At 36.3% G+C, this 16275-nt stretch overlaps 3 protein-coding genes across 4 annotated transcripts; 2 read left to right on the top strand and 1 right to left on the bottom strand.

The window, feature by feature from the left end:
• Positions 1–3337: 3337 nt before the first annotated feature.
• Positions 3338–5995, top strand: LOC125469188 (UV-stimulated scaffold protein A homolog). The gene is given in 4 exon segments (XM_048566254.1): positions 3338–3625; positions 4000–5268; positions 5270–5479; positions 5481–5995. Coding segments are annotated over 4 exon segments (1950 nt in total). The 5' UTR covers positions 3338–3445; the 3' UTR covers positions 5772–5995.
• A 2296-nt stretch (positions 5996–8291) lies between these two features.
• Positions 8292–11998, top strand: LOC103929318 (E3 ubiquitin-protein ligase SINAT3). Of its 2 annotated transcripts, none has more exons than XM_009338498.3 (4): positions 8292–8518; positions 9591–9977; positions 10435–10798; positions 11284–11998. In XM_009338498.3, exons 1-3 carry the CDS (start codon positions 8318–8320, stop codon positions 10792–10794), a joined length of 948 nt encoding a protein of 315 aa, XP_009336773.2. In that variant the 5' UTR covers positions 8292–8317; the 3' UTR covers positions 10795–10798; positions 11284–11998. The 2 variants fall into 2 exon arrangements, with proteins under 2 accessions (XP_009336773.2, XP_009336771.2); XM_009338496.3 differs by having other exon boundaries at positions 10435–10765.
• A 996-nt stretch (positions 11999–12994) lies between these two features.
• On the bottom strand, positions 12995–14323 carry LOC103929349 (aspartic proteinase CDR1-like). Its single transcript, XM_009338541.2, has one exon. It carries the CDS (start codon positions 14321–14323, stop codon positions 12995–12997), a length of 1329 nt encoding a protein of 442 aa, XP_009336816.2.
• Between the last annotated feature and the right edge of the window lie 1952 nt (positions 14324–16275).

The raw sequence follows: 16275 nt of genomic DNA on the forward strand, positions 1-16275 counted from the left end.
CTCCTCTTAACCCTACCATGTTGACTCTTATGTTTGAAAATTGAGGAGTGACAATAAGTAAATGATATGATGACTAGGCTTGACAATTTTTACACGTGTCCGACATGACAATAATATGTTCCAGTCCCCCGTTTACAAGTTAGATCATTATCGAATCACCGTTAAAAACTTGTTAACGAATTAAGTTGTTATTGGACACTTGTCACAGGCTAAAAATTCATTAAAATAACGCGTATGACACATAAATGGCAACAGTACAAATATTTTGACAGGTTTAGACATTAGGCATGGTAATTATTTGCATGACAATTAACCCGGTTGAAATGACAGAAAATAACAAATTTCGAGTCAATCCATCAACGGGTTGGATCGTTATCCTGTTAAATCCCCGTTAAGTTAACATGTTTAACATGATACGATTTGTTAAAATAACGAGTATGACACAAAACCTATACAAACACGACGTGCTTGCTAGTACTCTTTTAATGGGCCATGGGATTGAAAATCGTGTTTCAAGGGTCGATATGAGCTAGTTCCTAGCACAGCAATACTACAACCCAAAATTGCTAGCAAAAGCTAAAAGAAGCTTCAAGTTTGAAATCTCCACTACTTGTAAGATAAATTAAACACGACAAATAACTTAATTCTTAGTGTAGTGATACTTCTTGTTATCCAACTAAAATGGGAAGAAGTTTCGAGTTCAAAACCCCTCCCTTTGATAGTGAAAAACCCTTGTATAATGTGCATTGATTAGGAATTGAGTGTGTTGTAAAAGAATAGTATAAGGTCAGAAGTAGGGAAGATTTAATGGACAAGAATTGTCTGCCCTCCCACACTTTCGATGTCCTTTCCTGCCCTCCTATTTGTATGGTTACGGTTAAGTCATGTCAATATTTTATATTACTATTCATTTTTATCTTATTATCTTTATTAACATGAGTTAATCGTGATTATACAAAACATGAAGGTATAAAAGAGTACCGGAAGTGAGAGGGGCAGATAATCCTGAGATTTATTGGGATTTGGCAGTTTGGGGGTTAGAAAATGAGAGGCTGACAAAGTAAGGGCAGTGGTCTCAGTGACCGTGTTCCAGGCGGCCAAGGAAGTATCATTTTTCTAAGTCAAAAGAGCAGCACATGGATGCCTGTAGCCATTCTAGTGCGAGAGAAGAAGAAAAGATGGTGTCATTTTCCCAAAAGAGAATATGTCGGTTTACTACAAATATACGATCACGTACGGTATATATATTCGCCTTGTCTCCTCGTGTGCCACCTTCCTCCCTTTGGAAAATTGTCAAAAAATAAAAAATAAAAAAAAAAAACCTCAGTGGTGGTCAGTTAGGAGAAACTTTTATTCGGAAAACAAAAAGGCATACCATATAATATTTCACTTGTTATGATAAAGTTAGACGATATTATGCTATATTTTAAGTGTATTAATAAAAATAAACAAAAGTTTAAAATAATATACGTCATGATAAGACATAAGAGATAAGATAGAGCAAAGTAAAATTTTATCCTCAAAGATATTTTGGGTGTTTTTGTGGCTGTAAAACAAAATTAAGATGTCAAGTGGTCTGGAGGGTGGGTGGGTGAAGTGTGAAAACAAGCATGGGTAATTGATCGGATTGAAATTATGTCACCGCTTTATTACCCTACGCTTGATATTCTAATGTTGTTGGGGATATTTTTCCGATAAAAGGTTGAATTTTGGTAGGGCCCTCCTGCTCTAGTTGCAAATTGGACCACGGCCTAAGTTAGTGGAAAAAGAAATTATTTTCAGATCTCTTCTTTTTAATTCATGTTCAAAAATTTATACTATTAAAATTCGATCCAATAATTAAAGTTATAATTAAAATGAGCTTCTATTTGTAGCTGTTGGATCAAATTTAATATCCCGGATCTTCAAACTTGGTAGATTAGGAAGAATAGATCTGGAGAATATCCATTTTCTAAGTTAGTGACACTCAGTTGTATACCATACCAAATATCATATAGGTTAATCATTAACCCTAAATCCTATCTGTTAAAGCCAAGCAAAAAAAAAAAAAACTTAGTATTATCTAATTTTTATCATTTGATATTTTTTAATTCAGTCAATCTGATATTAAAAAGATATATATAAAGTAAAAAGAAATGTATGGATAACACACCACTTTAGTCATCTCTTCAATATGATTGCACATGATTTTTCTTGGTGTAGTTTCAACACCATCATCATAATGTTGATACATTAGGGACCAAATGAGGATTAGACTCATGAAGATCTTTCAAAAACAAAGAACTAAATTAACACTTTGTTTTATTTATTTATTTAGTTTCTGATATTGTTTATTACAGAAACGTGGAAGAAGAACTGGAGAGGAAGCTACATGCATCCTAGTTTCTAAGCCATTCATCATATCAAAAGGCAACACCAATGGTTGTTTGGTGGCTTATATGAGATTTGGCCCTAGAGATAAAATTGGATTGACATAAATTTGTACGACAGAACTTGTAACCCTTATATAATGATATGTTAGAAAATCTACTTTATTGTGGATTCATAACACATCATGTCCAGTCCTGTCTATCTCATATTTTAACACAATAAACAACAGATTAAATTCAAGTCCATTTTAATTGCTTCGGCTACTTAACATCCGTAAATGATTGCCAATTACGGTGGCTTTATGTTATTTCACTAGAAGTGGAAAAATTTGAAATAGTTGGTGAGGGTGCATTTTTTTTCTACGAGTTGTGTTTGTTCAATCGCTGATGCTTGTAAAATGACTAATTATCGTTATTGAATATGAAAGCTAAGATTTATCGAGTGTAAAAAACCATTGAATACGAACGATTACAAACCATTAATGCACGTTGAAGTAACAATGCATCAACTGTAAACAAACACCAAGGAGCGCACGGTGACTGATCTCAGAATGCATCAAAAATAAAGAAATCACCGAGGGAGGTGTAGATGACCGAACTCAATATATATCAACGATAAAGACATATTCTTTTGATTATGATGGGCCTAGATTTTATTGGGTCAAATAAAATATATTCATAAAATAAAGAGAACTGTTATTAACGTTCTAAAAATTTTATTCTACACTCACTTATAAATATATTTTTCCTTTTAATTATAAAAAATTTGAAATGAAAAATAAAATTTTTGAAGTGCTAATAACAATTCCTAAAATTAAAACCCAAATGCAAGTTTGGTTTGAAATGGAATATCAATGTGGGCCTGGCCACTGAGGGGGTTTTTGGATTTCAAAAAAATTAGAGGGTCTAAATAGAAAACTCTCTTTATTTCTTGCGTCCCTCATAACTTCAGATTGTGACATTTGACCCCTTTCTTGCCCAGCGCGAAAATACCCAAATCCACAAACTATATATTATCCTCAAATTTTGAAAACTCAAAGAAGCATCCAACCTCGGCCTGGTTGAATACAGAAGCAATGGAAGAAGAGGAAGGAGGGAAGGTTAGGGTTTTGATAGAGAACGCCACGACCTCCATCGAACCGGAGGTCGACCCACGCCTCCTCAAGGCCATCAAGTCGGTGGTCCGTTACTCCGATTCGGAGCTCCGTCTCGCCGCCCGTATTCTCATGGATCTTATGAAGCGCGAGCACTCTCAGGTCCTTTTCATGCATATAATATCTCTTTCTTCCGTGAAAATTTGAATCTTTATATTTAATTTCTCTGTTTCTGTTTGTAATTTGTAGTGTATTTTTCTAGGGTTTATTTTCTATCTTGTGTTTGGTTGCGAGAAAATTCGAAAGGGAAAGTTCGATTTTTGAATCAACATCTTTTTAAATTGCGTACCCTTTTCATTTATCTGAAATTGTAGGAAATAATGGTGAAAAATAGGATAGGGAGTTATTCAATTTGGTTGGAAATTGTTGTTTGATCTCTGTTTGTTTGCGTGGGTATTATAATTTAGGGTTTCAGATTGCTACTGTCAGATGAGTTATGGGAGAGAAGTTTTTGCTAAAATAAATGAACTTTGCAGGTGCGGTACCTCACACTACTTATAATTGATGAGCTTTTTATGAGGTCAAAGCTCTTTAGAGCTCTTGTTGTGGAGAATTTGGATCAATTGCTGACTTTAAGTGTCGGGTTTCGTATACGTTCATCGCTCCCACCTCCGGAAAATGTTGCAATTGTTCTGCGTAAGAAAGCGATTGAGTTTCTGGAGAAGTGGAATTCTTCATTTGGGGTTCACTATAAGCAGATTAGATTAGGGTTTGATTACCTTAAGAACACCCTTAAGTATCAGTTCCCAAATCTACAGGAAACTGCGACTCGGCTTGAGCAGCAGAGAAGGGAAAGGGAGAGGAAGACGAAAAAGATCTTATTGAACAAGTTTAAGAATTTGGGAAATAATTTTGCATCAATTAAGGAAGAAATACAGTCAACTATTGATGAGATTGGGGAATGTTTAGAAATTGTACGCCCCAAAGAGGAAGGTGTGCCGTTGTGTCCTTTAGATGACGAAGATATGGAGGAATTTCATTCTTATGAGTTTCAGCAATTGCACTTACATGCATTGGAAGAAGGAGAAAAAGTTCATGAGAATAGTGAGAACAAAGTGGTTTTTGATGCCCTGCGGGAGCTTTACAAGATATTGGTAAAGCATTTGGCTGCAGTGCAAGAAGGGGTCCTTGTTCTTGTAAAAGTTGAACTGACTGATAACAGGTCCAGAGATTCGTATTTGAAGGAGTTCATTGATATCCGGAATAATATTCAATCAGTGAAGAAGAAGTGTGAAGAAGCGGGATGCACTCTTTCAAACACGGTAAATCATGAGGAAGAAGATTTTTGGGAAGAAGGCAAGATTGAAACAACTGAGGGTGGGAGTTCTAGTCTTCCCAGTAACAAACCCAGAGGTCTTGCTGTGGCATCAACACCCAAGGAGGTGCAAGGTAGACTTCCCAAACGCTATGATAATCCTAAACGCCAGGATAATGAGAGCGATGGCAGTAAAAGGCTCAGTTGTGAAGGTGGGGGAAACAATTCAGACCCTCTGAGGAGTAAGCTTCTGGCTGAAGCTCCAGAGGTGAACTGGAGCACTCATTTGGCCAGTTGGGGTTCAAAGAGGGATGTTTTGGCTAACCATCGGGGGTTGGAGGTTGAAAGTCATTGGGGCAGGGTGGATCAGGATGCAGTTATTCCAGCAGAAAAGATTGCGGAGTTAAATCTTCAGGCTACTGTATACAAAGAAAAGCAGGTTGAAATTCAGCCATGCCGAGCACCATTAAGCAATGGAAAATTTTGTCCGGGAAAGAGACTTGAGAATTTGCCCATTTCATGGACCTATTATACCCAGAGATGATGAGGGAAAGCCACTGAATCAGAACCCTCCAAAAGACGAGAATTATTTAGGGACCAATTTGGTAGAGCAGTTAGCGAAACAAGCCGTGCAGAATGTTCGTGAGAAAGATAAAGAGTTTTCAAGGAAGAGAGAAATAGATAAAAAGGCACTTAAAGAGTGCCAAGCTTGCCAAAATACGAGAACACAATGAAGCGAGTTTACAAGATTCTGCAGTCGCTTCAACTTCTAAATCTGCATTTATTGGAGAAGATTGGGAGCCAAGTACTAGTAGGAACCCATCATTCAGAAACAAAAAGAAAACCCTTGCCTTCTTGCTGCAGAAGAAAGAAACACCAAAAGATAGACTAGCTCGGAGGATTTTGAATACACGAGCAAGCGCTGCCACTGGAAGACAACTTACATTGGGCGAGGATGCAAATTACCGAGAAGCCTTCCCGAATCAGTGGTAATTGGACACTTTCTTTCTCTGCTTCTTGGCTAATTGAGAGGGTTGTCACTGATTGGTTTACTTGCTTTTTTGTAAAATTGTTAATATACATTTTCTTGACTTATAGCAATTAGGGACTTCCAAGCTGTCTTTCGGCCGGTTTTGTAACATATGTTAATTTTCGGATTTAAATTCTTTCGAATGTATGCATAAAAGGGAGGTCAATATATAAGAAGTTTGATTTTATTTCATGGGTAATTTTTGTTGTGGTTTGTTCTTGATAGAAATGACTTATATAGCACAGGTATACCGCCGATGTCACATGCCAATAATATAACATGTGGTTAGTTTTTCTTCACGTGTTATTGTGTCATTGACACGAGAGGTTACCATGACAGCCCGTGTCATACAAGTTGCTCTCGAAGAAGAGTTGCAGCTTCTCGTGCCTGCTGCTGCATATGATAGACAATAACAACTAATACAAAAATGTGTAAAATGTGGTTTGTTCCAGTTTGGTTACGCTGTCTACAGACAAGAATCAATGAATAATAACCAAATAGAATATTCGGCTTCACCTACTTTCTGGGTGGTTACTTGTCATGGCACAAACAAAACTGCAAAGAAAATGGCAGTAACGTTGAGGTCAAGTCATCTTTTACGCCATTGTCAATTTATCTAATTTTGATAAACATCGCATATTTGTCTTTTCCTGTGACAACAGACATGTTGAGCGGTATTCACTTCATCAAATAATTTGAAATGTTATGCTATTTCATTGTAAATTGAACCGTTAAATTAAATGAAATCGTGTATGATGGTAAGATTTATAGCCTAACAACAGACATATTGAGCGGTTTGAAAAAAAAAAAAAAAAATCTTCTGACTAAATAATTTCAGCTCGATAGTAAGTTTGATTTGATAACTTCATAAATGAGATAAAAATGGCTTAGAAGCTTTTGATGACTATGAATTTAGATACTTTCAAGTCACCTTTGCAGGAGTAAGTCCTAATTTATGCAATAATGTGAAAGTATCCATGGTTTAAAGTAGGATCCAATTCAACCTGGAACTGTTGGATACAAGTTTATAACATGTTTGTGTTGTAAACACCATTGGGCATTGAAGACGTAATTCCTTTGTTCATGTTGGATATGCGAAAGTTTTGTCGTCGGAGAATCAGAGATCACTAATGTCGGTTCCTAAGCCAATGGCGTTGCCGATTGCTTTACTCGGTATGCTCTTCATAATCGTGCTTAAGCCAATGATTTTGTCCACTGCTTTGTTCGTTGTGCTTTTCACATTGGCAATTCTTGTTTTTGGTTCCAAGAACCTTTCAATTTTAGTCTTGAATACTTGTTTGAGGATTGTAATAGCTAATTGGCTGGCATGTTTGGCTATTATTTTGGCTGGTGTTGTATTGTATCTTTGTCAATAAAACTCTACTAATTGGCTGGCATGCTTCCAAATTAATCACAATACAATATGTCAGCAAAACCGCCACCATAAAATCTGGCAATTTTGATTTCTCTCACACTCTTTTCAATTTTTGACGCCAAATCAAATGAATTGAAAAATTTCAATAACAAAAAATTAATACGAGTGTGTACGAAGTAAAATGAATGTGAAATAACACTTTCCAAAATCTATATATAAAAAATGTCGTCATAAATTTATATAAAATTGTGCCTTAAATGAACCTATATATTAAATTTTCTTTAATAAATAATACAAACAAGTACGCAAGTTTTATATGGATAAAATGAGACCCACATTTTAAAAATTTAAAAAAATAGATCACAATAATACGCACCACATACACCAAAGGGGCATCCAAAAGAGATATTCTCTGAATCTCTCTCTTCAAAACTCAGAAATCAAGTGATCCGAACCTTTAAAATTTGATTTGATGATTAAAAATAGAGAAATTAGTAAAAACTTTTAAAAGTTATAATAATTTTTAGCAATTGAATTAAATTTTTAGAAGTCTAGACCACTTGATTCCTGAGCTTTAGAAGGAGAGATCCGGATGGGATCTCCTTTCGCATCCTATTATCTTCCCCTGGTCTTTTGCTACTTACCAAAACCCATTAATTCCACAGTAACAACAGCTAATTACCAAATACCAAATACCAAATCAGAATTGTTTAAATAAGCTCCCTAAATTAACCTACCCTTTTATTAATCCCCCACTATTCTATTAACTAATTAACCTACCAATCAAAACCCTTAACTGAATCTTTAACGGGCACTTGACACCCGTCTGATCTTAATCAGACGGCTGATATCATCTGGACGGTGACCCATCTCTTTCTCTCTATCTGTAAACCAACGATGAACAAGCACCCCTTTTGCGAAAAAGCAAAATAAAATTTTGGGTTTCATCGCACAATGCATTCCAAAATTTTCCTTTTTTTCCCCTCCAATTTTCTATTCGTTTTTGTATAATTGTGAATTGGGGAATCTACCCATCAGTCAAAGAATCGAAAGATTTCATCTTTTTCCCCAAATTTTTGTTTTTTAAATTTTGGGTTTCCAAATTTTGGTTGTGGGGTTTGTTTCCATTGAAGAATGGAATCAGACATCATTGAAAGTCTTGCGTCGTTGGATTTGATTGACGATGATGAGATCCATGGCCGTCCGATTCATCAGTTTGTTTCAGTTCCGAAGGCGCACAGCAACACCGGCAATAACATTCCCGGCACCACCAGCGTCCACGAGCTTCTTGAATGCCCTGTTTGCACCAATTCAATGTACCCTCCAATCCATCAGGTTCGCCCCTTCTTGCAATTTCCTCAATTGGGTTCCTTTGTTCTTTTCGTTTTTGAAGATTTTGACTTTTTTGGGTTAATGCTAGGAATGATGATTTATTGAATTGATTATTTTTTTTTGTGGGATTTAATTTTATGTGGTGTTTGTGTTTCTGGGTTTTATTTGGTAGGTTTATTGAATTTATTATTAGAAGGTGAAATATACTTATCAGTTTCTGAATTTTGTTTTAAATATTAATCCTTGTTAATTAGGACTCTTTTACTTATTTATCCTTGTTAAACAACAATCAACAACAAATCTAGTTTTGCTTGTAACAGGATTTGAAATTTGCTTCACTTGTAACAATCTACAGCAATCTAGAATAACTTGAAGATTTTGAAACTTGCTTCACTTGTAAGTGCTTTTCTGTAGTTCCGAGTAACAGGAATACCAAAGCACAGAATCAGATTTCGTTCTAAATATTGTGTTTACGTGGTAGTTCCTGGGGTTGGTGAATTTTGCGTCAAGGATCATATTAGTTTGAAAGGGATTAATAACAAATAAGAGCTTTCGAAGTTCACAGATACCTGGGGTTGGTGAATGTGCTATTGTGGACGTATTTGGCACTTATTTTGAAAGCAATTTATCACTTATTTTGTAAAGTGAAGCTGGTTAACAGGTGGGAGTGTGGTAACACTACCACCAATTGATAGAGATGTTTTGTGTGCTTTATCTGCGTAAAGGTATTGTGCTTGAAATTGGGTGCACCGAGTTCAGACTATTTATTCATTAATTCATTCAGTGCTGCTTAGGACGGAAGTTTTATCAGCTGTTTTGTTAGAGTGTGTGGCTGGATAAAATTACTCCGCCTCTCTTACATACTCTTACATCATACTCTGGAAAATGGAGTTGTATACCTTACAATATGCTTATTATGCTTATTGAAATCAAGGGATGCTCATTGACTTGCTATCCTTAGATTTATTTGGTATGGTTAAGCATGGGGATTCTATTGATAATATGTAGCTGCTTGTAAAATTCATCTAGGATTGGTTGACCTTTATGGCTTATAAATCTAAACTTGTTTCTGCAGTGTCACAATGGGCATACCCTTTGTTCCACCTGTAAAGCAAGGGTGCATAATCGGTGCCCAACTTGTAGACAGGAGCTTGGTGACATAAGGTGTCTAGCACTGGAGAAGGTTGCTGAATCGCTTGAACTGCCCTGCAAGTATTGCTCTCTTGGGTGCTCAGAGATATTTCCCTATTACAGTAAACTGAAACATGAGGCTGTCTGTAACTTCAGACCATACAACTGTCCATATGCTGGATCAGACTGCTCAGCTGTTGGGGATATTCCATTCCTTGTTTCTCATCTCCGGGATGATCACAAGGTGGATATGCATTCCGGATGCACTTTTAATCATCGTTATGTAAAGTCTAATCCTCGTGAAGTAGAAAATGCCACGTGGATGTTAACTGTAAGTACATACGTGTTTCCTCCTCTTTGTATAAAACTGGTGAATGAAAGTTGCTTGGTTCAGTCACACTATAAATTAGTGGGCATTGCATAAATCAAGAAACCATCACTTTAACTATGGGGGCAATAGGTGAAGTTAATACTGGAATTGGATCATTAGCCATTGAAAATAAGACTTTGTTTGGTTTAACTTTCCCAATTAGAATATAAATACTTAGTTGAGTAGTTTAACTATCCCATTAAAAAATGCATGAATTAGTTCATTGGTTTAACTTTCCCAGTTTTTTTTTTTGGTTAAAATTCAACTTTCCCAGTTAATATGGGACTATAGGAATCATGGGACCTTTGATAGCAATACGTAAGACTAGATCAACTGTGACTATATAGCAGACTGAAGATGTATGCTTTGGTTTTTTTTATGGTAGCGAAGTAATTGTCTTATTTTTCATCCTTGATAGGTCTTCCACTGTTTTGGTCAGTACTTCTGTCTACATTTTGAAGCCTTCCAGCTTGGTATGGCCCCTGTTTACATGGCATTTCTCCGGTTCATGGGGGATGAAACAGAAGCTCGGAACTACAGCTACAGCTTGGAGGTTGGTGGAAATGGCCGAAAGCTGATTTGGGAGGGCAACCCAAGAAGCATAAGGGATAGCCACAAGAAGGTTAGAGACAGCCATGATGGCCTCATAATACAACGCAACATGGCACTTTTCTTCTCAGGCGGGGATAGGAAAGAGCTGAAGCTGCGGGTCACAGGACGGATATGGAAGGAACAGCAGAACCCAGAAGGTGGGACCTGCATACCTCTCTGTAGTTAGCCTGGTTGGATATCTCTTTCCCTCATCTGTGTGTTAAACATTATCTTAATGTTATTAGTGAATTTAGATTTTAAGGATTCTTTTATTGGATTATAACGTTTCAATGCTGGAGGCTTCGTACTTAGTCTGTTAAGCTTCCGGTTATCCTCTTAAAAGCTGAAATACGAAACTTTTGTCTTTGATGGAATTTTGGTTACAGTATGATATTAGGATTAGATTAAAAATTTATGACAGCCGTCTATAATCTCTGAAAAACCAATTGAACTTTGCTCAATGGCATTATAGTCAAAGCATGGCTCACGCCGACGTTGTTTAACTGGAGTGATAAGGAAGTGGGTGAGACAGACAGGTATATCCTAGGGTAAAGCTTGTTAAGGTAAAAAAGAAGGGAAAATTATGATGATTAGAACCCTGACAGATTTCACTTTAGTTCCTAAGTTTGAAACAATCCACTGTATCCCCTAGGCTTATAATTCTTTTACATTTCAGGGGCGAAGGTTTGTGAAGTAATGCGTACGATTGCGGTTTAGACAGATTGATAAAGAAGTTGGTGAGACAGCTGGAGCTTGGGGTTTCAGTTTGTTTACTTGGTAGTGTTGAAGTATGTATCAATGTCAGATATATAAAAACCATAAGCTTTTTCATCCTATGATCTACAAGTACTCAACAGGGAAATCACTCCTTTACTTGTCTTGGAATTACTTTACTTTATTTGATGTACCAAGCTCAACGTTGAATCAAATGAAACCTAAACAAGTAGATCGGTGAGGAGCCGTCGTTTCATCCATCGTGTTTGCTATGAGTCGGGGGGCAAAACCGGAGATAAGATAGGCAATCTTTAAGTCTCTCCAGCCCTCAGCCGGATCAGAAACAAAGGACCACTCGCTCTTGCATCCTTTGGTGGTTGCCGTTGCCGTCGTTGATGGCTCATGATCATCTGATGATGCTACTGTACAGTAATGGACCGGATGGGGTTCGCCGGGAACTCCTCTATTCCGAGAGTGTTTTCCTTGCCATTTTGATGACTCTGTTTCTTTTTCCATGAGAGGTTGAGGGAAACAAGAAAAAGGAACTTGAAATGTCTGTACGTCTCTGTGAGGTTTGAATTTGTATCTTTTTGCTGGAGCACATTAGGCTCATTACCTCATAGAACTGAAATGTAAACAGATCACAAACATTTCAAATTAGGTCACAATTTTCATGATATTCGGACTCAAAGTCATTTTTAAATTTCGATTTGTGATAATACCAAAGGCTCACATTTCTCTCTTGCTTGTAAGTGAGAGATTTTAAGTTCAATTCTACATGATGATGAGTATGATACCAAATTGTGAACTCCAATTATATGTCATAGCTCAATTCCCACCCCCAATATAATTGTATTGAAAAAAGGGTCAACGTTCAAATATTATATAGAAGAGTCTGCTCCATCTTCTTTGCCATTGATTGGAGAGGAGCCAACATATGATACAAGGTCTTCAAATCTCCATCCTTCAATTGGATCACAAACAAACGACCACCCGATCTTGCAGCCACGGTTGTTGGGATCATCGTGGTCGTCAATGAGCAGTACTTACATGGTTCCAACATATCAATCTGTGATCGGCAGATGATGATGTTGTTGGTGCGAAGGCAGATGATGATCTAGTACGCACCAGAGTTTCTACAACGGAAAGATATTATTGTTAATATATTGTTAAAGCAAAATTAAAAGCACAATAGATAGCGAGCGACATGAAGCCTTACCCTAACACAATAAAAATGGATGAGCGGAAAAAATTATGCCCTCGTGTCAAACCAACAACAAAACTCAAATCTAAAAAGGAGAAATACATTAAGACAACTCCTATAAGAAGCAGAAGTTTTGAAGCCCTAAAAGGTTACGATCGTTTTATTGAACCATACCGCATAAATATGATGTCTTTAATGTAGAAAGTGTGTTCTTTGTAGGGTCTAAAATTGATCTTTTTCCAGCATATTAAGTTCATTACCAATCACAATTGCTGGAAAAAGAAAAAAAAAAAAAAAAAATTTCAGTACCAACCACAAAATATTTTTCAGTCCCAAAAAAGGAAACAACAAAGGAATTCTTGATTCTTCAGCCCTAATATATGGTACAGGGATGATGATCATACCGATGGAAGTTTTTGCACCACATTTTAGACCACATCACTAATTATTTATACCATGCACACTTTAGTTAGGTATCCCGACAGTCATCAGTGTCCTTAAAAGTCACGATGTTATTCTGAAAGTCGATCCCGACGTTCACATTCTCAAGCTGGTTTATTCCCAACACAGAAAGGCCATGATAATCTGGTTTTATAGTCATGCAGTTATCTTCATTCCAAACATTATTCGGATCCAATGTATAATCAAAACCTAGTCGGCGATCATCTCTGAAGTGGAACTCTATATCAGGTGCTATGTTCATATGAAAACCATCATCCGAATCATAACACAGCAGGAACTCCGAATGGGGATTTATCTTGTGTTTGTAATTCGGTAGCGCATTTATCACCGCGCTCTGGACTGCGTAATAAGCTTCCGATGCAAGGTGAGTATATGTTGTTCCTGTATCTATGATGATGCCTCCTCTTCCCTCTGGCCTCCATCTGAACACATCCTCCGAAATGTTGAGCCTAGTACCTTCAACGCTAATACCTTCTACCCCTATATGGTACCAACCGTATCGACCAGGTAATAATGGGGTCTGATTACCCTCATGGATCACTGCCTTTGAACCGAATTTCACATTGCTACGGTTACCTCGATTAAAAGGCGAAATGCAAAACGAAAAACGAGTCCGTTCTCTAATTAATTGCGCAACAAGTGAACTTGGTTCTCTACCTGCACCAACAACTCCTGGCGGATTTTCATCCGGATCCGTATCTGTATTCTTCAGACCACACCCGAAAGTCATATCAGGGATTGTTTCACCTTCGAGCATGAATGTTTCTTTGGAAGCGACTCCTTCGGAAGACCCTCCATCTTCATAAGCCGCAATGTAAGTACATGAACCATCCTCACTTGGGCAACCGTTATCTGGGACTAGGCCACACTCCACACGGTCATCGTCACACATCAGCTTTCGGTAGGAGGATGATTTTCCAGGTTCAAAGATTGGTATGCTTTGTTTGTAACATTTTTTGCAGGGATTACACTGCATCCAAATTAAGGTGCTAGCAGTGTCAAAGTATCCATATGTATCGATTGGAGGGGTTCCAATTTTGTACCTCATTACGTAGACTCCATTATTGTAATCAATGCGGGCAGTAGCGTTGCTTACTGCTGCTGGTGACATTCGCCTCGTGAGGTAATTTTGTCTGGCTATGCTTCTGCGACGAGCTGCTTCTTTGCGTTGAGCACGAGTGAGACTAGGGTTGTATAGCGGAGATTCAGGCGAGTCGCGATGAATGAGACGTGTCTCGAAACCTCGGAGTGGTGTTTTAGGAGAGGACATGCAGAGGGGGATGGTGATGGCTATTGAAATTAGTGCAATGAAGGAGAGTACAAATGATGAGGCCATGGACGGCGAGAGTCAAATTCTCAGCTTGCTATTGAAACTAAATGTTCTTGCACTAAAACTATAAACTTCTGCAGATTCTACCTACAGTTTACGCATGAACAATTGGATGTGTACTAACGGATCAAAATGATTAAAGATTTATAGTAGGGTGAATTTAAATGTAAATTGTAATGATACGTGCATGGATCATGTGGTAAGTGACTCTGCATCGACAATAGTATTTTTTTTTTTATTTCTGTTTTTGCTGGAATGTACAAAAGTACAAGATAGTCCCTTTTTATCAGTACGTGTTTAGATATGAGGGTAGGTTCGTGGTACTAGATTTTAGACACAAGTTTTAAGTCATTAGATTTATACACTTTTAATGGTTAAAATACAATTTAATTTTTCAATTTAAATTTTCTTTACTAAATACTTATACATTAGGAAGATGATCCTTAATTTAGATTTTAATTATCAAAAATGTTATTCTTATCACATTTTTCATACCATGTTTGTATCACTTTCTAATAGATATGAGATCCATATGTAAACTGTTTTTAGGATACTAGAAGATCTTATATTATTTGCAAGGAAAGAAATCTTATCTAGTTTACTATAAATAAAGGCACTCACTTTCTCCCTTCAGTAAAATAGACCACAACAGTTCACTATTTGTGGGAGTGAACAATCGTATTAAAAAAAAACTACACATTTATAATTTTTTAATAAGAAAATAATTTACTTGTACTTTTTATATAATTTTTGTGACGTTAATTAAGCATTTATTATTACATACATTAGGCATTTTTTATCGTTATTATATATTAGGCAATGAATTTATAACATTAATATTTTTTTATCCTTTTTATGTAAAACAATTCATTCTTCCTTTCAATCCATGGAATTAATTGTGTACATCAACCATTCAAATGGGGGTATTTTAGGCATTCAAAAAAATTAAAATACGTCAAGTTCAACATAATTGATGAATTTGCTAAGTTTCACGGGCTGAAATCATATCTTTCATCAAAGTTTCTGGAACAATTTTGCGGTTGTGCAATGACTGAATTGCAATCCAGAAACAACGAAGGTGGTTTAACGCGTTAATATTTTGTGATAACATAATCAGTAATTTATCAAAGATCGACTAATAAAATCCGAACAAAAACAAAAATTCCACTAATAAGATGCGAACAAATTCAAGGAGATTCCCCGCGTGAAAATGGCCCTCTGAAGTTTAGACTCTCCCCAATGATGGAGAGGTCATACCCCAACCAATTTATTAAAGGGAACGTTGATATAAATGATTTGCGCTAAGTTTATTTTAATAAAAAATCATGTTATAATTGTATTTAATTAAAAAGACTTAAATTTTAATAAAAAAGTCTTAAATTTTAATAAAAGGACAAAAGAACTTAAATTTTAATGAAAAAGATATAATTTTAATATTAAAAAAAGAAAAATTTGACGTGTGGATCCACGCGTCCTCACATAAACTGTTTATGAAACTTTATACACTGTTTATGAAACTTATTACACTGTTTATGAAACTTAAGACATTGTTTTTAAAACTTATTACACTGTTTATGAAAAATTACAACATTGTTTATGAAACTTACTATACTGTTTATAAAACTTAACGGTACTACACTGTTTATGAAACTTTAGGTACTACATTCTTCTCTCTCATCTTCTTGAATTGTCTTGGCACATTCTCACCTTCCAAACACATTTTCTTCTTCTATTTTTTTTTTCAATACTCATCAAATTTTCTCTGTATCTCTTCAATGTCTTAACTTTCTACACCAATTACTTAATTTTCTTCTATTGTTTGCCCATGTGCGGCTTCCTCTTCTCCTCCACCTACAATCTTAACTTTCTACACCACGTGTTATTATGTAAGTGGTGGGAAATTTTATTTTTTAACACAAGAATCTCATCACTTGTATAGAGACGTGGTATATCACTCT

This window comes from the organism of the source record quoted next, unplaced genomic scaffold, assembly GCF_019419815.1.
Source record: "Pyrus x bretschneideri cultivar Hongxiangsu unplaced genomic scaffold, Pyrus_bretschneideri_v1 Contig40, whole genome shotgun sequence".
Lineage (NCBI taxonomy): Eukaryota > Viridiplantae > Streptophyta > Magnoliopsida > Rosales > Rosaceae > Pyrus > Pyrus x bretschneideri.